A 22,641-nucleotide genomic window follows, 5' to 3' on the forward strand; every position below is an offset into this window, starting at 1 on the left:
ACATGAAAAATATTTTTAATGCATTTTTTGTTCTTGTTTTTTTTGAGGTACTGGGGCAGGAGATTGAAACCAGGACCTCATATGTGGGAAGCTGGTGCTCAATCATTGGGTCACATCAGCTCCTCTGAGTTGGCTTTTTCATTTGTTTGTTTGTTTTTTCATTTTTAGGAGGCACTAGGAGCTGAACCTGGGACCTTTGCATATGGGAAGCAGGTGCTCAAGTGTTCGAGCCACATCTGCTTCACAATGCATTATATTTAATCCAGTGAACATTCCTGACATGATTTGATTTTTTTAACAAATCAGTTTTATTGATACATATTAATAAAGCATAAATCCATCCAAAGAGTACAATCAGTGGTATTCGGTATAATCATATAGTTGTGCATTCACCACTCCAGTCATTTTTAGAGCATTTTCATTATTCCTGTAATAATAATAATATAAAAAAATCAACCAACCAACCAAAGAAACTAAACTCATCACCTCTCAATCTGTTTCCCCTGCCATACATAGCTGCTATTGTTTCCTTCTCTCTAGCATATTTGTATTTATATTTTGTAAAAACAGTCTTATATATGCAATATCACCCATATTCATATTTTACATGAGGTTTCACTGTTATCCAGTCCAATGTTACATTTTTTAGCTTTCCTTCTAGTAATATAAATTTCCTTACTCTCCCTTTCAACCACTGTCATACCTATATAATAGCTCTGCTAGTCACAAACAGTACGATATGCTCTCACCATTTACATTTATTTCCATTACAAACAACCTTTTAACCAATTCTACACAGATTAACCATCAACTTCCCATTCTCTACTCTTATTCTATTTTTTGGTCCCCTATATTCTAATTATTAATTCCATGAGTTTACATAACATATTTTGTTCATAATAGCACAGTCATACAGTATTTGTCCTTTTGTGTTTGGCTTTATATGTTACCTTTTTATTTTTTTAATAGTGTGTCTTTTGGAGCACTTGCTTCAAAATGTATTCAACAAATGCAATGACTGTGTTGCAATGATGAAAGAGGTTTTTGATGTGGGAGGAGTGGAGTGGAGTGGGGTGTGGGGTATATGGGAACCTCTTTTATATATATATATATATATAAGATTTATTTTTTATTTATTTCTCTCCCCTGCCCCCCCATTGTCTGCTCTCTGTGTCCATTTGCTGTGTGTCTGCTTGCATTCTTGTGAGCAGCACCAGGAATCTGTATCTCTTTTTGTTGTGTCATCTTGCTGCGTCAGCTCTCCGTGTGTGCAGCATCGCTCCTTGGCAGGCTATGCTTTTTTCGTGTGGGGCAGCTCTCCTTACGGGGTGCACTCCTTGCACGTGGGGCTCCCCTATGCGGGGGACACCCCTGCATGGCATGGCATTCCTTGCACGCATCAACACTGCGCGTGGGCCAGCTCACCATACGGGTCAGAAGGCCCTGGGTTCAAACTCTGGACCTCCCATATGGTAGATGGACACTCTTATCAGTTGAGCCAAATCCGTTTCCCTCTTGTATTTATTAATGTAACATTTTTTGTAATCTATGTATCTTTAAAAAAGACAATTAAATAAAAATTAAAAATTGAAAAAAAAAAGTCTTTTGATGAACAGAATAGGTTTTTAATTTTAATATAGGCCACTTTGTATTTTCTCCTTTATGGTTAATGTTTTCTTATCCTGTTTAAGAAACCTTTTCTTACTTCAAGGTCATGATGATTTGGACTCAATCTTTTTTCATATTTTCAAGGTTGAAGATACCAAAACTAAATGTCAGAGTTCAGAATTTGAGGGAAACCCAGAGGTCAGTAAATTCAATTTTAGCTATTTGTGCTTAGACATATAAGCAATTGAGGGTGGGGCCAAACGGGTAATAGCCTAAATTTGAACTGCCCTGAGAAAAACAAAGTACTTTGTCCTCTGAGTTATTGCCAATTTTTTTTAGGAGTCAAAATCAGGTAATTTAAATTTCAATCCAAGTTTTAATTGTATTCAGAATTTAGCAGATAATTATATTGGGATTTACTGCCAGAGAAAGAGAATAAACTGCTTGTATTTCTTGTGTATTTTTATTTTATATCCAAGAATAAAATTTGCTTCATCGCCCTTGGTGTACTTCCTGATACTTTGAACACAGTCAGAATAAGAGTCAAAACAAATAAATTATGCTATGAGGATGACAAACTCTGGAGTAATTGGAGTCAATCAGTGAGTATAGGTAAGCTAACAGAATTTCATTAAAATTTAAAACATTGATGTATGTAAGCCAAGCTAAAGCAGAAAGTAGACTGGGGAAGGGGCTGTTCTGCTTTCTTGATGTCAGCCAGAGAGTACTTAAAATAGAAGTTTGTATCTGTTTAATTACTGTCAAATCATACAGGATTAAATAACAATATGCAGTTTTCTGAAAATTCATAATTCAAGTGGTGTTACCCACTCCTCTGTCCTATTCTCCATCTTTATTAACAACCTAAACAAAAATATATATGGCAGGCATGATCAAATCTCCAGATTTTACACTGCTGGAGGGGACTGTCTTATGTGCTTGATTACAGAATCAAATATGGAACAGTGACATTGATGGCATTTAGTAGTGATAAACTTGTGCCTAGGTTTGAACAAACTCAGTTTAATTAAGTAATTGAGAGCCTGAGGAAGCTATGTGCCAGGCTCAGGGACAGGACTGGAATGACCTGCAGTTTATGGATATATGTGTTGTAGGGTGGGGTGTGGGGTTTTATTTGACCATAAGCTCCTTGCGAATCAACACTGGAACCTTAAATATCCCCCAAAGGCACATGCAGTGATTGCAGCACCCAGAACAGCAGACTACTCCAGGATGGGACATAGTGTTCTGGCCACATCAGAAGTATGCAGTATTCCATTGTGGGCACCACATTGTAGGAAGTGCATTGGCAGACTGGAATCTGTCTGTGAAAAAGATGGATAATCAGGATATTGAAGGATCTCCAAAACTTGGCGAGGAACTCTTGATGAAATAATTTTGGGTAGTCATGATGCTGACTTCTAATATTTGACTCATTGTCAGGTAGAGGAGAGAATAGGCTACCCTTTGTGGCTTCAAATGGCAAAATAAAACCAACCTAAGAACATATTAAATAATCTAACAACCAGATAGATGAGTTTGCAAGGTAGTCAATTCCCTATTACTTGAGAGGCTGAACAAACTATGTGCCAGTCATGGTTGTGTTAAGTTATCTATTGCTGTGTAACAAATGACCCTACAATTTAGGGGCTTAAAACAGCACACATTTATTATATCACAGTTTCTGTATGTCATGAATCTGGGCATAACTTGGCTAGGTAGCTCTGGCCCAAGGTCTCATGAGGTTGCAAATTGTCAACTGGGGTGTGGTCTCACCTGAAGGTTTGACCAGAGCTGGAGACTTCATTTCCAAGTTCACTCATGTGGTTAGTGACAAGCCTCAGGTCCTCGTTGGCTGCTGGATAGTGGCCTCCCTCAGTTCCTTGCCAATGGGACCTCACTACAGGGCTGCTTCGTGACATGGCAGCTGGCTTTCCCCAAGTGAATGATCTAAGTGAGAAGGAGTATGTGAGAGAACACCCAATATAGCCAAATCTTAGAAATGACACCCCATTATTGTTGGCTATTCTATTCTTTAGAAGCGAGTCAGATAATCCAGCACACATTCAAGTTGTCCATTGGTCATGAGGAGGACATTATACAAGGACATGACTACCAGGAGGCAGGGATCATTTAGAACCATCTTAAAGGCTGCCTAATCCAATGATACTAGGCCCTGGTAACACCTTCTAGGTACTCCTGATATAATGGAAAAGATGAATGCTTCAATAGGTGAATGCCATTCTATGTGTTAGATGTAGAAAGGCAAGGTAAAAACAATCTTTGGAATTGGACAGTACTAGATTTCAGGCCTGTACCTCACTAAACCTCTCCGAGCCTCATCCTTCTCCTCCGTATAAATGGAAGATAATATTTTGATGCACATGTAAAATCCCCTACTATGGTATCAGACACCTAGTGCATACACAGTTGAGACTAGAGTGGCTGTTGTTATTATGATGATTTTTGGTGTTTCTAAACACTGATAAATAACCCATAAGAAAAGGTAATGTGGTAATGCAATGATATATTTAATAGATATAATCTTTGTTAATAGTGTTTGAAACCAACTAAGATATCCTAGCTTCAGATGATCCTTATGGTATCTACTCAGCCAGGGAATTTCAGGCACCAGAGCAAGACTTTTTATTTTACTATAACGATAACAGAACAACATTGGAGAGTTGTGGAAAATAGGCTGGAGTAGGAGGCAGAACTATTTGCAATCTCAATAGTCTTAACACAACTGTTGTTTGCTTGATTGAAAAAGGGTTTTATTTCTCTCATCTTTCTGTTTGCTTTCCATTTTCTAGGTAATAAAGCCAATTCCACAATCTACATCACCATATTACTCATCATTCCAGTCATTGTTGCAGGTGCAATCATAGTCCTTCTGCTTTACCTAAAAAGGTAAGGCAGCTGCCCAGGCAGCTTTCGTAGTTTCTGCTAGCTAGCCTGGTTGTTATGGTTATTCCTCTTTGTTCGGGTGTTTCATGTTTACCCAGGGTATTTTGGCCATACACAGCTGTTGGTAATATGAATTGGCAGAGAAGTCTTATTGTGCCCATTTTCTGGTAAGGAAATTATTGGATTAGTTACCCAGGGCTCCACTCAGGCGCTACTACTTTTGTAGTTGTTTAAAATTATTGAACAGACCCTGTGTTCACTTTAGTATTTCAGCTGCCTTATTTATCAAGTTACTTGGTAGTTCTTAGAATTAAGTTTTAGAAATGAAGGTCATTACTAATTAAGTGATTTGCTAGTTTTAATATAAAGGAGGCTGCTACTTAATCCGGTAGGAGAGAGAACTTCACCAGTTTGTCACTAATATATGGTATTTACACCTTGAGAAGGTTTTACTTTCTTTGTCACACTATTAGAACTAGTCTGATGCTGGTATTTGCTCTTACAGTAAATAGCTAAGATTGGAATAAAGTTAAGTTGGATCCCAGACCAATATTTTATCAGTATTTTATCATGTGAAATTAAAAGGTGCCATGCATTGTTCTAGGTTTTGAGGTTACAGCAGTGAACAAGACAATGTGTCTATGTTCTAGTTAGGGGCGGGGGTGTGATGTACATTAAAATAAGTAAATATTATTATTCCACGTAGCGAGAATTAAAGTTGTGGGTGGTAAAGAAGCTAGGAACTGAAAAGAAGCCTGTTTTATATAGGATGGCCAGGGAAAGCCTCTCCAAGAATGTGACATTTGGGGGACACTCAAAATAAAGAATGAGTCATTCAGATATTTGAAAAAAGATCATTCCACGCTGAGGTAACAGCAAGTGCAAAGGCCCCAAGAGTGGATTCAGCTTGGTGTGTCTGGTTGGAGCGGAGTATGCAGGGGGGAGAGTAGCAGGGAATGAGGCTGGAGAAATTGGATAGGAGACAGACCATGCAGGCCGCGACAAGGAACTGAGATTTTATCCTAAGCATAATGGAGAAACATTGGAAGGTTTTAGGCAGGGGAGGGACATGATCTTATTTACTGTTGTAAAAGGTCATTATCACTGCTAAGTGAAGAATTGTCTTAAGCAAAAATGGAAACTTGTAGCCTAGTTGGGAGGTATTGCAATGTTTTGGTAGAAAGATGATGGTAGCCTGCACCAAGGTGTTAGCAATGAAAGTAGTAGGAAGTGGCCAGATGTGGGATGCATTTTGAAGGTAAAATGGATAAAACTTGCTGTTGCCTTGTCTTTGGGCTGTGAGGAAATTGAGGATTCAAGGATAACTGTTAGATTTTTGACTTGAATTACTGAGCGAATGCTGGTTCCCTTTACTAAGAGAAGATTGGGGGAAGAGCTGACTTTAGGGGAAAGATGAGCTCTGTTTTGAACATGTTAGATTTGAGATGTCTATTCGATACCCAAGTAGAGATGTTAAATATTGCATATATGAATCTGGAGTTTAAGGGAGAGGTCAGGGCTGAAGATAGAATTTTGGGAATCCTTGGCATGTAAATAGAATTTAAATCCCTAAGAATGGAGGAGAGTACTCAGAAAATGAGTGAGATAGAGAAGGATAGAGGAAAAGACTAAACCCTGGAGCACTCCAGTGTTTAGAGATCTGGGAGATGAAGGAGAGCCACCAAGAGCACTTGTAAGATTAAAAAATGGAGAGATGAGAAGTAAGAAAAAAGAAAAATCTAAAAAGAATGTACCCTTTTCTCAGAATTTTTTCCCCAAAATTATAAGCATGCTTCCATATGGTATATAATAAGTAAGGCACCATTTTATTAGTTAAAGTATAGGGTATAAATAATTTGGGCTTATCCTGATGGCTCCTTTGCCCCATTGATACTCTTAGGACATCAATTTCCCATAGCCTGTTTTAACAATTTCTTTACAGCTGCTTCATTGCTAGATGACTTGTGTGCTCGGTCTTTTGTCTAAGCCTTCATTTAATATGGCTGTATTTAAAGTTTGATAAAAAATGTCTGTTTTCTTAAAGGCTCAAGATCATTATATTTCCTCCCATTCCTGACCCTGGCAAGATTTTTAAAGAAATGTTTGGAGACCAGAACGATGATACCCTGGTAAGCACTGACTCCATGGGGTTTACAACTGGTGATTTTAAACTTTATTTTTTATCTCAAAGCATAAAGAAGGACTGATTTAAAATATTGTATTTCAGACCAAGAATACTGGTTAGAAAGTCCCCTAATACTTTGTTTATCTCATATCACTGGGCTCCATTGTGTGCTCTGCATTAAAGGACAGATTTTATCAAAACATGTAGGAATGTAAACTATAATCCATGTTGTGTAGCAGTGCTCCAAAATGTACTCATCAATTCCAATGAATGTACCACACTAGTGAAAGAAGTTGTTGATGTGAGAAAAGTGAGGGGTGTGGGGAATGGGGCATATGGGAACCTTCTATATTTTTTAATTTAACATTTTGTGTAATCTATGTATCTTCTAAAAAAAAACATATAGGCCGAGAAAGGAGCCTCCTTTATGAAGCTAGCCCAATAGGCAGGCCTTCTGTCTCTTGGATAATTAAAAAAATTCGATGTGGGGAAATCCAATGATAGAATGAGCAATTAAAACTTATTTTGTTTATGCATCCTTCATTAGTGAGGTGCCTTCTTTGCAATTGATGAACACATTTTGGAGCATTGCTACTAAGCGTGGATTAACGTTTACATTGTAGTTTACACTCTCTCGACACAATTCTATAGGTTATGACAAGATTTATAATGGCCTGTATCTGTTGTTGCATTGTCATTCAGGACAATTCCCAAGTCCCAAAAATGCCCCCTATTACTCCAGTTTTTCCCTCTCCCTGCCCTCAGCTAGAAGTTGTGGCTTATGAGAACAAAAGGGTTTGAGGTTGTTGTCTTAAATACATTTGCCCAAATAAAATCATAAAGACACTAAATGAAATAAATATCAATATCGTCGTATATATCTTAAATTAGTAACAACAGGCACAGGGCAGTTAATTTAGGTTTGTAGTACAGCATAGTAGATAATAGCTGGGTTCTGGAGTCAGATTGTCTGAATTCAAATCTCTGCTCTGTTATTTACCATCTTTTTGACCTTGGGTAACTTTCTTAACCCCTTTGTACCTCAGTTTTCCTATTTGTAAAGTAGGAGTAATGATAGTACCTGCCTCATAGTATTGTTATATATATGAAAAGAATTTAATACATAAAAACTGCTTATTGTGCCTGGCATATTGTAAGTGCTTAAAAAGTGTTAGTGATTAGTATTCCTGTTGATAATTATTTCCATTTATCTTTTTTAAAAATTTCTCTCCCCCCCCCCCCCAAGTTATCTGCTCTCTGTGTCCATTCATTGTGTGTTCTTCTGTGTCCGCTTGTATTCTTGTCAGCAGTACCGGGAATCTGTGTCTCTTCTTGTTGCATCATTTTGCTGCATCACTTCTCTGTGTGTACAGCGCCACTCCTGGGTAGGCTGCACTTTTTTCACGTGGTATGGCTCTCCTTACAGGGTGCACTCCTTGTCCATTGGGCTCCCCTATGTGGGGGACACCCCTGCGTGGCATGGCACTCCTTGTGCGCATCAGCACTGCACGTGGGCCAGCTCACCACACGGGTCAGGAGGCCCTGGGTTTGAACCCTGGACCTCCATGTGGTAGGTGGACACTCTATCAGTTGAGCCAAATCTGCTTCCCTCCATTTACCTTTAATCCCCAAATGATTCTTATAATAATGAGTGATTCATAATAGCCATGATGATAGTTAGGAAAGGGAAGGATGTCAGGGAAGCTGATGTGCTCCTGGAGGAGGATTTATCTAGGCCACTTGTTTCACTTGTTTATTAAGTCATGTTCTCAGACAGTGAGTAATTCTGCTATACCCTGTGGGATGACTCCCTAGGCAGGTAGGCCCTAAAGCCAGGTGCCTAATAGGGAGATTGTACACTATAACTGGGATGAGTATGGTTCTTCAATTTTAGTTGTCACAATCAACTGGAGTGCTTGTGAGAAATAATTACTGGGCCCAACCTCCAGAAATTGATTCAGCAGGTGGAGGAGAGGGCCCAAGAATCTGCATATATAACAGGAGCCCACATATGACTCCTATCCTGATGAGATAGTCTATAGACCACACATTGAAAGTCACTGTTATAGATATTTTCCTTAGGATTATCCCTATCACTTACTTCATTTCACCAACTATTGTGATAGGTCCTAGGGGCTGGCAGCTGTACAAATGCTCTGACAGCTGTAATCAGTTATTAACTATGTGCCAGGCAGTGTATTAGGCACTTTGCTTATGTTACCTTATTAAATCTTCATACACCAGGGTACACTTTGGATGGATTGTACATGGCATGGGACTGTGTATAACACAGTGAATCATGTAGTGGAGGATGGACTATGGTTAACAGTACAAATATGAGAGTGTTATCTCATGAACTATGGCAAATGTACAATACCAATGCATGGTGTTAATAATAGGGGGTGTATGGAAAAATATACCGAGTATATGCTGTGGAGTGTAATAAGTGGTAATAATCCGATCATGTCCTTTCATAATCTGTAACAAATGTTCCACAAAGTAAGGTGTTGGTGGAGGATTGATGTATGGGAATTCTGCACATTATGCATGATTGTTTTGTAAGCTCACAACTTCTCTAAGAATATATATATCTATATATATATATATATATATAAATAAATCTTCACAACCACCCTATGTGATAGGTGCTGATAGTCCCATTTTACAGATGAAGAAATCAAGTCTCAGTGAGGTTAAATAACTTAGCTTGGGTCACACAGTAATAGGTGCTAAGGTGGGGATTTGAATCAGGCCTGTTTAATTTCAGAGTTCTCTCTCTCTCTTTTCCACTATGTTGCATTGCCTCCTATAAGAGAATGCTTGTTCTCAAGAACCTCGCCATCTCCTAAAAGTTCTTTATGATAGAAGTAGAGGATTGGCATAGGGGAGTTCAAAGAAGAAGATTTGGTATCACATTATGGATAGCCTTATATAGGAAGATATTAGGAATATCATTCTGACAACAATCTGGAGGGAGTGATAGCAACAATCTAGGAACCTAGGCCTGAATTTGCCCCACAGATTTTTTTTTTTTTTGCCAGCATGGTATATTTAAAATTTTTCAATTTGGAGTTTTGGGCAGGGCACACAGTCTCCAATTCCTCACAGGTCCTTCCACTCCCAGTTATTTTACACATTGTGGTTTCACATGTTGACCCAACACAACAGGCCCCTGGAAGGCATCTCTGGCAGAAAGCTTGTGGGTAATTGATATTTCTCTCTCTCTCTACCTTGCTGATTTTTCCAAATTGCCTATAATGAACATGTATTACTTTTATGATTAAAAAAACCTGTGCAAGCCATTAAGCGAAACCGAGAACATTGCAGTCATCCAGGTCTGAGAGATAACAGGAGCTTGAATTTAGGGAGTGGCAGAGGGGATTAATGCAAGAGACATTATTAGAGGAAAATAGTTAAGACTTGGAAACTCTGTGGTTGATGAAAGGTGGAGAGTGAAAAATAATTTCAGGGTTTCAGATCTGGGTGATTGAGTGAATAAGAGTAACATTGACAGCAAAATCAGATCAATTATATTCTTAGAGACGGGAAAATGGCTTTTTTCATTTTGCTGTCTAGAGGGTATTATGTTGTTTTTATCCTGATGAGTCAGATAATTCTATAATTTAGTGAGGCAGATACTACTGACAAGACAGACCACTAAAAGCATAAGGTGTTTTTGTTTGTGGTGGATGCAGACCATTAAAACCATTAAACTAAATCAGTGCTTTAAATCTAAAAGTATAATAAAAATGCCAGACAGGGAAAAGGGTAAGAGAACACATGTTTATGTCTGTTTTTTAACCAAATACAAAATCCACTTTCTTTACATGGCAGCAGTCCTCACCAATTGAGCTGCATATGCAGCAGAAAGACCAACCTATTACTTCTAGAATCATCAAATTATAGAACAAACATGATGACCCTACAGGTCATCTAATGAGGTGGATGTTTACATCATAGAGATGGGGGTATTGGGGACCACAGAGAAGTTTCTTAGGGACTGTCACACAGAGAGTTAATTGCAGAACTAGAACCCGTTCTAGCCCAAAGTTATTAACTCCTAATCCAAGAAATAATCCATGCCCTTTCTAAACACTCTGCTTTTGCACTACACCATCAATAGTTGCTCAGAAAAACTTACTTAGGTGTGGCCCCAAATAAATTAAATCATTATTATAGTTTTCCTTAAGGTTTCTAGTGTTTTGACAATGTTTCGTTCATCACTGTAGTAACGCTTTGGCCAACAACATTTCCTCCTGTTGCTTTGCTGTTTGCTTTTCCTTTGTGACTAATTTGGCTACTAGCCATATTGGGGGATGGGAATTGCCTCTCCTCTGCATCTGCATTTCTTTTTCATCCATAAAACTGTATCTTTTCTTCCCCATTTCTTGGGAACCAGTTAAAGTTTTCAGAACCATGCCAGTTTTGCATCCTGAGGGCTCTAGAGATATCTAGAACTATAAGCAAGGCAGACAGATAAGGAAAGCCATTTTTTAACTTGGAGTGGACTTCCAAATACTGCTGGGTGTTTTTTTGTTGTTGCTGTAGTTATTTGTTTTTAATTTTTTTACTTCAGCATGTATCTTTTAAAACTAAGAATGCTTTCCTATGTAGCCAAAATATTGTTACCACACTTTAAAAATCCATAATTCCTTAATATCATCTAATACTCTGTCCATATTCACGTTTTTCTAACTGTCCCAATTGTTAGGCGACACATATTATCCAGCTGTCCCACCATTAGTGATGCTAAGATTGACCACTGAATTTGTAGTGATGATACTGTGTTTCCCCTGGCATCAATACTTGTTCCCCCCCTTGCCTCCTGAAGGTAATCTGTGAGGTATTATGTTAGTACCACATCAGCTCTTCAGCTAATTATTTTTAATGCCAGTTGGCATCCTTGCCTGAATCAATAATTTCATTAGGGGTAGTGAAATAATGATTTTTCCCATTCATTAATTTCATCTACATTTATAAGCTGAGCACTTGTTTTTTGTCAGCTAGGCTCTTTGGTTGTTTTGAAATTCAGAAATTTAGTTCCTGTTAGAAAGGCAGGATAGATATTTAATTTTTTCCTTTTAATTATCAATTTTAAAGGGAGGAGTTGGTTTAATAGCTACCTCCACACCACACTCAACTTGTTCTTTTTAAAGCTGCTATGATTTTAAGAGGTGGGAATCTAAAATGCATATTGTATGGCCTCCTATTTTGAATGTTAATCTAAAGAGGATTTGGACATGAAATAGGCTGACTTTGCATACAGAAGGTCAATGTTTTTACATGATGCTTAGGTGCCTGAAACCCACTTCACTTCTATGGAAAATTCTCTGCAGAAAATGTCTTAACCATACCTTAAAAATAATTTTAAACTGAGACTTGATGTTTCACTATACTACTGAATTTATTTCTTTAAAATATAAAAACCTTTTCTAGAATCAGTTGACTAACAACTAAAAACCAATTGTGTTTTTTTAATCTATTTCCAGATTTTTTTTTCATCTACTGATGATTTCATCTGAGGCACTATCATATCTTTGATTACCTTGTTTTAAAAAATTGGAAAAAAATAAAATTAAAAAAATTGGCAGTGTAAGGTTTGAATCATTGACAATTTTGTGCATTTATTTTTTTCTATAATTGATTTTAAAATTAGCCTGATGTGTAATTCACAAAAGTGAATAATAGGTCAGAGCATTTTCATTTGTTCCTTTTGCCTTACATGGACATGTTTGTAGAAGTAGTGCTCAGAAAAAGGCCACAGTGCTGATGAAGGATGAACACGATTGCGTAGTCCAAGTTTTAGGAATTAAAACGGGCAATTGAAAAGACTAATGTGTTCTTAGAAGCCATTTCTGCTGCAGTGTTCACCACATTGAAACAGATTGCTTATTTTTTTCTTGCCCAGCACAGTCAAGCATTGGGTCTAATGACCAGAAACCAATGAAAGAGTAATTTTGGGGGGTTGCTAATTTTTTCTTTTAGAAACAGTATGTATTGCTTATACAGAAATTAGAAATACAGATAATCACCCAGCCACGAACATCTTTAATGTCATATGAACAACAAAGAGAAATGGATCTCCTTTAATTGATAAATGGAATAATAGCAACAACAAAAATAATAACTCATACGTGTTGAACCTTTACTATGTGCCAGGCTCTCTTCTAAGCACTTTAGCCATTGATTTATCACCATCCTGAGGTGGGTCTATATTGTTTGCATTACATAGGTGAAGAAAATGAAACACCAGAGGGATTATGTGTGACTTGCTAGAGTTTACACTGCTGGTACATAGCAGAGCTAGGCTCCAAACCTAAGTAACAAGTGGCAGGGCTAGCAACTGGACCCAGTCATTCTAATTCTCAGTCCATACTTGTAACCAATCATGCAATAAGTTTTAATGAAATTAGGATATTTAATTTTATTTGAATTTAGTGGATAAGAAAGAAACAGATGAAACTGGAGGAACTTCAGATAAATCATGAAATAATTTTTTATTAGTGAAAAGAGCATTTTTTTCTATATGCTTTCCCCATTCTTTTCCTGTTTTTTAAATTGTCTCGTTTCTACATTGTTGGTGCATGTAGCCATTATTTACTTTATTGTCTCCTTTATTGCCCTCATTTAGTCTTAATTCAGGGCATGGATATTTATTTAGTGGTCATTACCAGTCTTTATGTTGATGTTTCTCTAGTCATTTTTGTTGTCTGAAGCTAAGCTCTAAAAGATCCTCGGGAAGGATTCATGGGACCAGCATCTCCTGAATCATTTGCATGTTGATGGAGTTTGTGGCAATTATAATTAAAGTCATTTTGTTTAGCTATAAAACCCATGGCTCACATTTTCTTGCCTTAGGTATCTTAAATATGCCATCAATTTTCTTTTGGCATAAAATATTGTCAACCTGCTGACAATCTAGTTTTCTTTCTGTATTAGAACAATTGGTCTTTTCACCTAGTTATCAAAAGAGTTTTTTTTAAGTCCAGTAATTTTACTGGAATATGTCTTGGTGGTGTTGGTCATTCTGGGTTGATTTTACAAGGTATGTGGTATGCCCTTTTAGTATGGCTTATCATATATGTTTGTCTTTTTATTGAAAATAGGGTGATTAATGATGTACAAAAGTATTTTTTCTTTTTTATGCAAATCTTCCTTTATTTTTTAATATGTAGAAAGCCTTTCCTTACCTTAGATTCATATAATTGTTCCGCTATACATTTTTCTAGTACATATTGGGGATTTGATTTTGTTTTCTACATTTAGGTCTTTTTTTTTTTTTTTTTACATTTAGGTCTTTAATCCATCAGAAATTTGTTTGTGTAGGCTGTGAGATAGAGTTTAACTTTGCTTTTCAAATGCTTATCCAGTTGTCTTAATGCCATTTATTGAATAAGCCATTTTTTCAAGGTTATATAATTTTTTCAGATAATTTGTATTAGAAGTATATGCATTTCACATTTTTTGATATCAGGTTTACTTAAGTATAATTTACATACAATAAAATTCTCCCTTTTTAAGTGAACAGTTCAAAGAACCCTGGCAAATGTATATACATATATAACTGCCACACCAGTCAAGAAATGGAATATTTCCAAAATCCCCCCAAAAGTTCCTTTGTGCCCCTTTGCAGCTAGCCCCCTCCCATAACCCTGGACTCGTACAACCATTCATCTGTTTTCTGTGCCTACAGTTTTTCCTTTTCTGGAATGTCATATATAGAACCATACAATACATAGTGCTTTCTGAGTCTGGCTTTTTTCACTTAGCATAATGTATTTAAGAGTCATATATGTTCACTGTGTATAGGATAGATAATTTCTTTTTATAGCTGAGCAATATTCCATTTTATGGATTTATCAAAATTTGTTTATTCATCCATTGATAAACATTTGGCTTCTTTCCAGTTTGGGGCTATTATGAATAAAGTTGCTATAAACATTCATTTAGAGCTTTTCATGTGGATACATGTTTTCATTTCTCTTGGGTAAATACCTGGAAGTCAGATTTTTGGGTCATGTGGTAAGTATATGTTTAATTTTATAAGAAACTGTCAGCCTATTTTCCATAGTGGCTGTACCATTTTACATCACCAACAGCATGAGAGATCCACTAATTCTGCATCCTCACTAGCACTTGGAATTTGCCAATATTTTTTATTTCAGCCATTCTGCTAAGTGTGTCAGGGTTTTAAAAAAATTATTTACAATAATTTGGATATTTCAAGCACTGTTTCCCAACTAATCCGTGACTGGATGCTCCTGACTTGCTTTATACACAGATAACGCAGTGCATCTTCAGTTGCACAACCTGAGGCAGCTGAATAGTCATTAAGGCTCTTATTTCTGTGTTTCTTCTTTCCATCTCCTTTCTCTCCTAGGTTTATAAAATCATAAGAACAGCAAATCAGGAAAGGAGCTTAAAGATAATCTAGTGCAGGAATCAGCAAAAATTTTCCATAAAGAGCAAGTTAGTAAATATTTTCAGCTTTGCAGGCCATTCAGTCTCCGTTGTAACAACTCAGCTCTACCCATGTAGCATGAAAACAGACAGACAATACAGAGACAAATGGACACGGCTGTGTTCCAATAAAATTTTATTTAAAAAACAAGCATCCAGCTGGACCATAGTTTGCTGATTCCTGGTTTAGTCTAATATCTTCATTTTATAGATGAGGGGTCTGAACTCGGGTATCTCCCTTTACCTTGATTTACAAGTAAGGAAAGAAAGGACTAGGAAATTGACTTTCATCATAAAAGTCACAACTGAATTAAGTTCCAGATGAGCTTGCCTTATGCCTGATTTCTTGTTCTAGCAAATGATTTTAGATAAAGCTGTTAATAGTCTTTAAAAAGTTTTAATTGCCATAAGACTTTTGGGACATCTTATATAATGCTCTTCACCTAGATGCTAGTCAGCTTTTGAGCCTATTATATCTCTGGATGAAAGGTCAAATTTGAGTGGTAAGAAAATAAAGGTAAGGGTTAATGTCTGAATGAAACAGTTGAAGTAAGAAAAGCACATTACCTTTTTATTTTTCTTTGACACACTTTGTTTCCAGTTTTGGAAATATCCAAATCTGTTTATCTCTCGAGGCAGCCATTTAGCACCATATAATAATCCCATGCTTCCCCCCCCCCCCATTAATGTTAATTCCTGCTTGCTTTGTTTCATTAACTGTTCAAATAGATGAAGATTCTTAGGTCAAAAATAAAAGTAGGAAAGCATACACTTATGGTTCCATGCATGCAAACTTAAAAATAAGCATTGGTTCTGAGCACTTAGGGAAAGAACATTGTTTAGAAGAGTCATTGCGTATGTGTTTTCTCTTCCCTTCCAGCACTGGAAGAAGTATGACATTTATGAAAAGCAAACCAAAGAAGAAACTGATTCTGTAGTTCTGATAGAAAACCTGAAGAGAGCTTCTCAATGATGGGGATAATTTATTTTCACCTTCAATGTGACCTTGTGAAGATTCATCCCATTCTCTCCTTGTTATCTGAGAACATAGTAAATGAAAACTGAAACTTCTGCACCATTTAAAAATAGGCAGCTCATAAGAGCCACAGATCTTCATGTTGAGTCGTGCACCGAAAAACTAAAAATAATGGGCCCTTTGGAGAAAAGAGTGGAGTCATTCTCATTGAATTATAAAAAGCAGACATCCTGTGTGAAGGCTTCAAACTAGGGGATAAAGCAAAAAGTGATAATGGCAGTAGAGTTAATATTATTGAGAGTTGTGGCAACTTCCTGAGAGATCTATGACTGCTTTTTATTCTCTTCTGTCAAACAGTACCAACAAGTTTATTGGTTTGGGGCAACTCATTTTGGGTGCAAATGCTAATGCAGAACTTGAATCATAGAGAACATCTAGCAAACAAAATTGTTTAAAAATCTCTTCTGTTTTTGGGGGATCCCATTGAGAAATCCCTGTGGCTACTGTAAGGTTCAGAATCATCACCCCCTTCAGCAGAGCTTTCCCTGCTTTTAAAAGCCCAGAAATCAGTGTTGGCCATGATGATGACGGCTACAGAAAAATCAGAGGCAGCCTCTTTACCAAGACCTTTCAAAACCATTGCAGGCTTCTAAGAGCAGTAGAGTCAGGAGTCAGAATTTTTCTTTGGGTATTAAGGTTTGAACCATGCAGTCACTAATGATGTATTGTTTTTCTTTACCTCAGCTACTCAAATCAAGTATTTACTATATGCCCAACTTGTACTAGGCCCCCAGGTATGAGACATGGACCCCCGCGAAGAGTTTATAGTCTAGTTGGGGCTCCTCAGTGCTTCCTACCTTCTTTCACCCATCAGTTTCCAGACCTTTCAATTCCTCAAATCTTCCACCTGATTTCCCCTTTTGTTAGGCTCCCTTATTGTAGCCTACCCTTCACCTTTCATTGAAAATCTAAATCAGCTCGGAATACCTAGAGGGGTGACTAACTTGCATCTCTGGGAAGTGTGAGTCGACTGAGAAACAATGACTTAACTTGCCTAATTTGTAACTTCTCTGAGTCCATTATTGAGGATTTTCAACTTTTAATGTTTCTCTACATGTTTTCAAAAGAGAAATGAGGTATTACCTTCACTTAGAACTTTGCAGTTTGCTTGAAGAAAAAAGAATAGTTGTATCTTTTTCTCTTTCTTTGCGAGAAAGGCCCTAGGATTCCTCTTTTCCCTTATTGCCACAAATGGTTATTAAGTAGGTATTCTGTCTTGTATTGATCATCACATCCAAGGCACCTACATTTGTGCTCATCTTTTGCAAATGCTAGGGTTCCATTCTCACCCATCCCCACAACGTAGCCATATACTCCTAATTTCTCCAAATTTAAAGAAGTTAGGGAAATGAGCAGTCCACCTCCACCAGTGTTTCTCTCCTCACACACTCTTCAGACTCAAATTACTGGTAAGAACCTTGAGTAATTTATATAAAAAGTTCAGGGAATGTTTACCCATTCTTATTAATAAGATGATGCTACTTGCAATTCCTACTCTTTAGGAAGGGGTGATCAGAGATCCCTGCTCTCCACAGGTTTGGGCAAAAGTGGCAGCACGATTCTACCATAGTGGAGGAGCACTGTGCCCTGGATTTTCTGAGGAAATTGGAGTTCATGGCAATGATAGATATAAAGTTATTTCCTCACTGTCTTTTTATTTTTGAGGTCATATTGAGGCTGGGAGACAGGCACAATGGATGTTCCACTTTGTTCTCTAGAAGAAATATTTGGATTTCCTCTGTAGGAATCACTTCCTAGCCAGGTATTTTATGCTTCTGGGAGGCAAAACACCTAAATGCCTCACCCAAAGCCATTTTTACTGTTTTCCTATTTAGACGGCAACTGGGACATGGAGATGCTTTGGAATTCTGATTGCCCAAGGAGCTACTGGTGCTGACAGGCATTCAGACTGGGAGTGGGGAAATTGTATTTGGTTCCATCCTCTCTCTTAGCAGTTAAAATGGCTGAGGGAAAAGGAGGGGGCCATGAATTATGGGAGTACCTCTGGCTGTTTTATAATTGCCAAAAAGTGATCCCCAGATCTTAAGAGGTCTTGGAGACATAAAACACATCAGCGGGATTCCCATCCCCTGTAGGAAACTAGTAGGTTCATTTATTATTTTTTATCTAACCTATATGGATTTTTTTCTTCCATGTACTAAGTAAACCCACTCTAAAAATGGTCATTCTCTTATTGTTTCATTTAGATAAGTTTTTTTTCCACTTCTGGACAATGAAGGGGTACATTAAACAATGTTAACATTTTTTGATAATGTCTTCACCTGGGGATCATTTTGTTCAAGTTCCTATATGAAAGCTTGAGTAAAATAAATATGACTTGTCTTTTTGTATGCCGCTCAAATGTTTTCCTTTGGTCTTATTCTGGGGAAAGTATTGTAAGGAGTGGGTGGCAGAGAAAATTGGTGTTAAAAGAATAAACATTGTGAAAAAATTCCAAGACAGCTATTTTATCTTATAATCATTTATAATAAACTTCCCAGCTATTCTGGGTGTGCCTGTGTTTTCTGGACATACACTTAATTTAGTATCAGTTCAGCCTTTGAAAGCAGCACCTAAAGGGACATAAGTGTTTGATAGATCGTATTTATAATAATTAAGGGAAATGGAGAGCTGATTCTTTCTAATTTTTAGCTTAGAATGCAGTATAATTAAAGGAGACTGTCATGGTATACATGATGGGAGGCCTTTTTTTTTTTCCCATACTGGGGCTGGGGATTGAACCCACGACCTCATATGTGGAAAGCTGGTGCTCAAACACTGAGCCACAGAGTCACATCAGCTCTCTTGAGTTGGTTTCCTCATCTGTTTTGCTTATTGTTTTGTTGTTTTTTTTTTAGGAGGTACTGGGAATCAAACCTGGGACCTCCCATATGGGAGGCAGGCACTCAACCATTTGAGCCACCTCTGCTCTCCTGATGGGGGACTTTTGATTACAAGTTAGTCATATTAGTAGATTAGTTTTGAGCTAAAAAATATATATATAGCTTTCATTAGAGCTCTCTTAAGAGGTGGTTATGTAGTTTCACAAAATGGTTTGACTGCCTGCCATGGAGGGTTTTTTCCTCATTTGTGTTAAGCTCTAGGAGTGTGTATCTAGCCAAATCACATTTGTTAATTACCCTGAATTTTTACAGGTTCCAAATCCTAGGGTGAGGGTGGAGGGCTGATTTTGGCCAGGTTATTTATGTAAATATCTAGAACTATTCTATTTAGGAAGATTCTGGAAATCCATCTCCAGGTAAGTATAGTGTTTTCTATAAGAAACCTCCTAATTCTTAACACATCAATGCTGAGTATTATGAGAGAAAATATTTAACTGAGGATCCTTGAGATTGTATATCTGTATGAGATCTATAGAAAACAAATAGCTGTAGCCACAAATAAGTTCACCTTAGAGGAAGAGAAATCAGAAGGATCAAAACACATTTACTTTCCAGAGTAATTTACCTTTTTATTGTTTACATGAACTCCTGCCCTTTGACTAGCTCAAGTTTAGTTCACATTAACAGTATATTATCTTCTACAATATTAGTAATTTTAGAAGAAAGCAAGGGAACAAGAACATTTATTTCAGAGATTGTGTTTTCTTTTAAACACTAATGATTTGGTCAGGCAATCAAGTTTTTTGCCAATACTGTAACCAAATCTTGGTATGTTTTTACTTTAGCAAGGGAGGAGTTTTACTGATATTTGGATGTGCTAGATGTTTTTTACATCAGTCCCCAAAATGATTGTTCCTGAAAGTTCTTTGACCTTTAACTGTATTTTCTAATGGTCACATTTTCAGTTTACCATTAGCAAAAGGAAATATTTTACCACGAGTTTTCAACATTTATTAGGCAGGCCATTATCTAAAAAGAAAATTAACAGTTAAGTAGCTACTATGTACCAAATTGCATATATTATTTTACTTAATTCCCATTTTAATCTTATGAGATAGGTTGCATTATTCATTTTACAGATGAAGAAACTGAGGCATAAAATGACTGAGGTGTCCAAGATCACAGTGTTTAGGATTCGAAAACAGGTTGACCTGATTTTTTTTATGTTCAATTATACATTTTATTCCACTATTTTCAGAAACAGCAAAACATTTTAAGAGAAGATACATGCCTCAAAATTTGCAGAGCTATTTTCCCCACATTTTTATTCTGTAGTGTATTAAACTTACAAAATGTTGAAATTGAGACAACCTACATCAATTTCCCCATGACCACTCTTTGAAGACAATATTCAAGAAACATTGCAATCAGTGCTATCCCAGTCAGCATTTTTTATTATTTAAACAAAATATTTTGAAGCTATAATATACTAACTTATTTTTTTAAACATTTATTTTTATCTGTTTCTCTCCCCTCCTCCGCCCCAGTTGTCTGCTCTCTGTGTCCATTCACTGTGTGTTCTTCCGTGTCCACTTGTGTCAGTGGCATCCGGAATTTATGCCTCGTTTTGTTACGTCATCTTGCTGTGTCAGCTCTCTGTGTGTGCGGCGTCATTCCTGGGCAGGCTGCACTTTATTCGTGCTGGGCGGCTCTCCTTATGGGGTGCACTCCTTGTGTGTGGGGCTCCCCTATGCGAGGGACACCCCTGCGTGGCACGGCATTCCTTGCACGCATCAGCATTGTATGTGAGGCCCTTGGTTTGAACCTTGGACCTCCCATGTGGTAGGCAGACGCTCTATCCATTGGGCCAAATCCACTTCCCCTAATTTACTTTAAATCTATTTTTTAAAGAATTATTTTTGTCATTTCAGTGTTTAGGTTTCATACACAAGGATGAAACTATTAAAATGTTCTTTGATCTTATCTGCCACAGAGACTTTAATTCATAGTTCTATGATTCATCTTAGATTTAGGTCTTCATGGTCCTAACATAACTATTTTTACCAAGATAAAATAGCATGTTAAATCTAGTAACATGATCTGATTTCTAAACTTTTAAAAATTGTTAATAGTTTTAAGTAGATAAATATTTTACTTATTTCACATACTTCAAATGGTCTAATGATTTTTTGTCACAATTGGCACATATAGTATCTATAAGCTATTTATATGATGGTTTTCCATAGTGTAAGTTTTTACTCATATAGAAATATATCTTTGGTTTTGGAGGAAGATGTGACTCCAGATGCTACTTTTGGAGGAAGTGTGCCTAAAGAAAATGCCTTGATCAATTTAAACCACTGCTTGGTGTCATTTTTTTTTTAACTTTTTTTTTCTATTTTTTATTTTTATTTCTTTAAAGATCTTAGATTATAAAAATGTCACATAGGGCCGCGGACTTGGCCCAGTGGTTAGGGCATCCATCTACCACATGGGAGGTCCAAGGTTCAACCCCGGGCCTCCTTGACCCATGTGCAGCTGGCCCATGTGCAGTGCTGATGCGCGCAAGGAGTGCCCTGCCATGCAGGGCTGTCCCCCATGTAGGGGAGCCCCACGCACAAGGAGTGTGCCCTGTAAGGAGAGCTGCCCAGCACAAAAGCAAGTGCAGCCTGCCCAGGAATGGCGCCGCACACATGGAGAGCTGACACACAAGATGACAACAAAAACAAACACAGATTCTCGTGCCGCTGACAACAACAGAAGCCGACAAAGAAGACGCAGCAAATAGACACAGAGAACAGACAACTGGGGCGGGGGAATAAATAAATAAATAAATCTTTTTTAAAAAAGTCACATAAAAATTATAAGGGATTCCCATATACCCCACTCCCCACACCTCCCACATTTTCCCACCTTAACAACATCCTTCATTAGTGTGGTACATTCATTGCAATTGATGAACACATTTTGGAGCACTGCTACTAAGCATGGATTATAGTTTACATTGTAGTTTACACTCTCTCACACCCAATTCTGTAGGCTATGGCAGGATATATAATGGCCTGTATCTGTCATTGCAATGTCACTCAGGACAATTCCCAAGTCCTGAAAATCCCCCTGTATTATACCTGTTTTTCCCTCTCCCTGCCCTCAGAACCTCCAGTGGTCATTGCTTCCACATCAATGACATAATTACTTCCATTGCCAGAATCACAATAAGTCTATAGTAGAATTCTAGTAAGTCTACTCTATTCCATCATTCATTCCCCAAACCTGAGGATTCTGGGATGGTGATGCCCACTCCACATCTAATTGAGAGGGGGCTGTGATCCCATAGGGGGTTAGCATGACTTTTAAAACGGTTTGATATAGCCAATGATGTATTTCTCTGTCCTAAGGAGGCAGTTTCCCAAAGAAGAAACATCTTACTTCATAATTATTTCCAAATTGTTTATCAGCTGGTAGACTGTTAAAAGTTTTAAATCATTTAATTACAAAGTGCTTTATTCTGAACTGTCTTAAGATTCGTTTGTGGAGCTCAACTTCCAGCATGACAATATGAAAAACTCACCCCAGTGAAACTGGTGAAAACTATTAAAAATAAAAATATTTAAAGCTTCTGGAAATGGTCATAAGAATGCCCAGCAAAAACATCTACAAAT

General features: G+C 37.3%; 1 protein-coding gene across 2 annotated transcripts in view; it reads left to right on the forward strand.

The window, feature by feature from the left end:
• Positions 1-18,642, forward strand: part of IL13RA1 (interleukin 13 receptor subunit alpha 1) — a 58,219-nt gene extending 39,577 nt beyond the window's left edge. For both annotated transcript variants that reach the window (XM_071213200.1, XM_004458690.5), the window contains 5 exons: positions 1,753-1,806; positions 2,088-2,220; positions 4,422-4,518; positions 6,560-6,644; positions 15,981-18,642. In XM_071213200.1, coding sequence (XP_071069301.1) covers positions 1,753-1,806; positions 2,088-2,220; positions 4,422-4,518; positions 6,560-6,644; positions 15,981-16,073 — 462 coding nt within the window. In that variant the 3' untranslated portion in view covers positions 16,074-18,642. The remainder of the gene's footprint in view (positions 1-1,752; positions 1,807-2,087; positions 2,221-4,421; positions 4,519-6,559; positions 6,645-15,980) is intronic.
• The last annotated feature ends 3,999 nt before the right edge of the window (positions 18,643-22,641 follow it).

The sequence above is a fragment of the Dasypus novemcinctus genome, chromosome X, assembly GCF_030445035.2.
Source record: "Dasypus novemcinctus isolate mDasNov1 chromosome X, mDasNov1.1.hap2, whole genome shotgun sequence".
NCBI classification, from domain to species: Eukaryota; Metazoa; Chordata; class Mammalia; order Cingulata; family Dasypodidae; genus Dasypus; species Dasypus novemcinctus.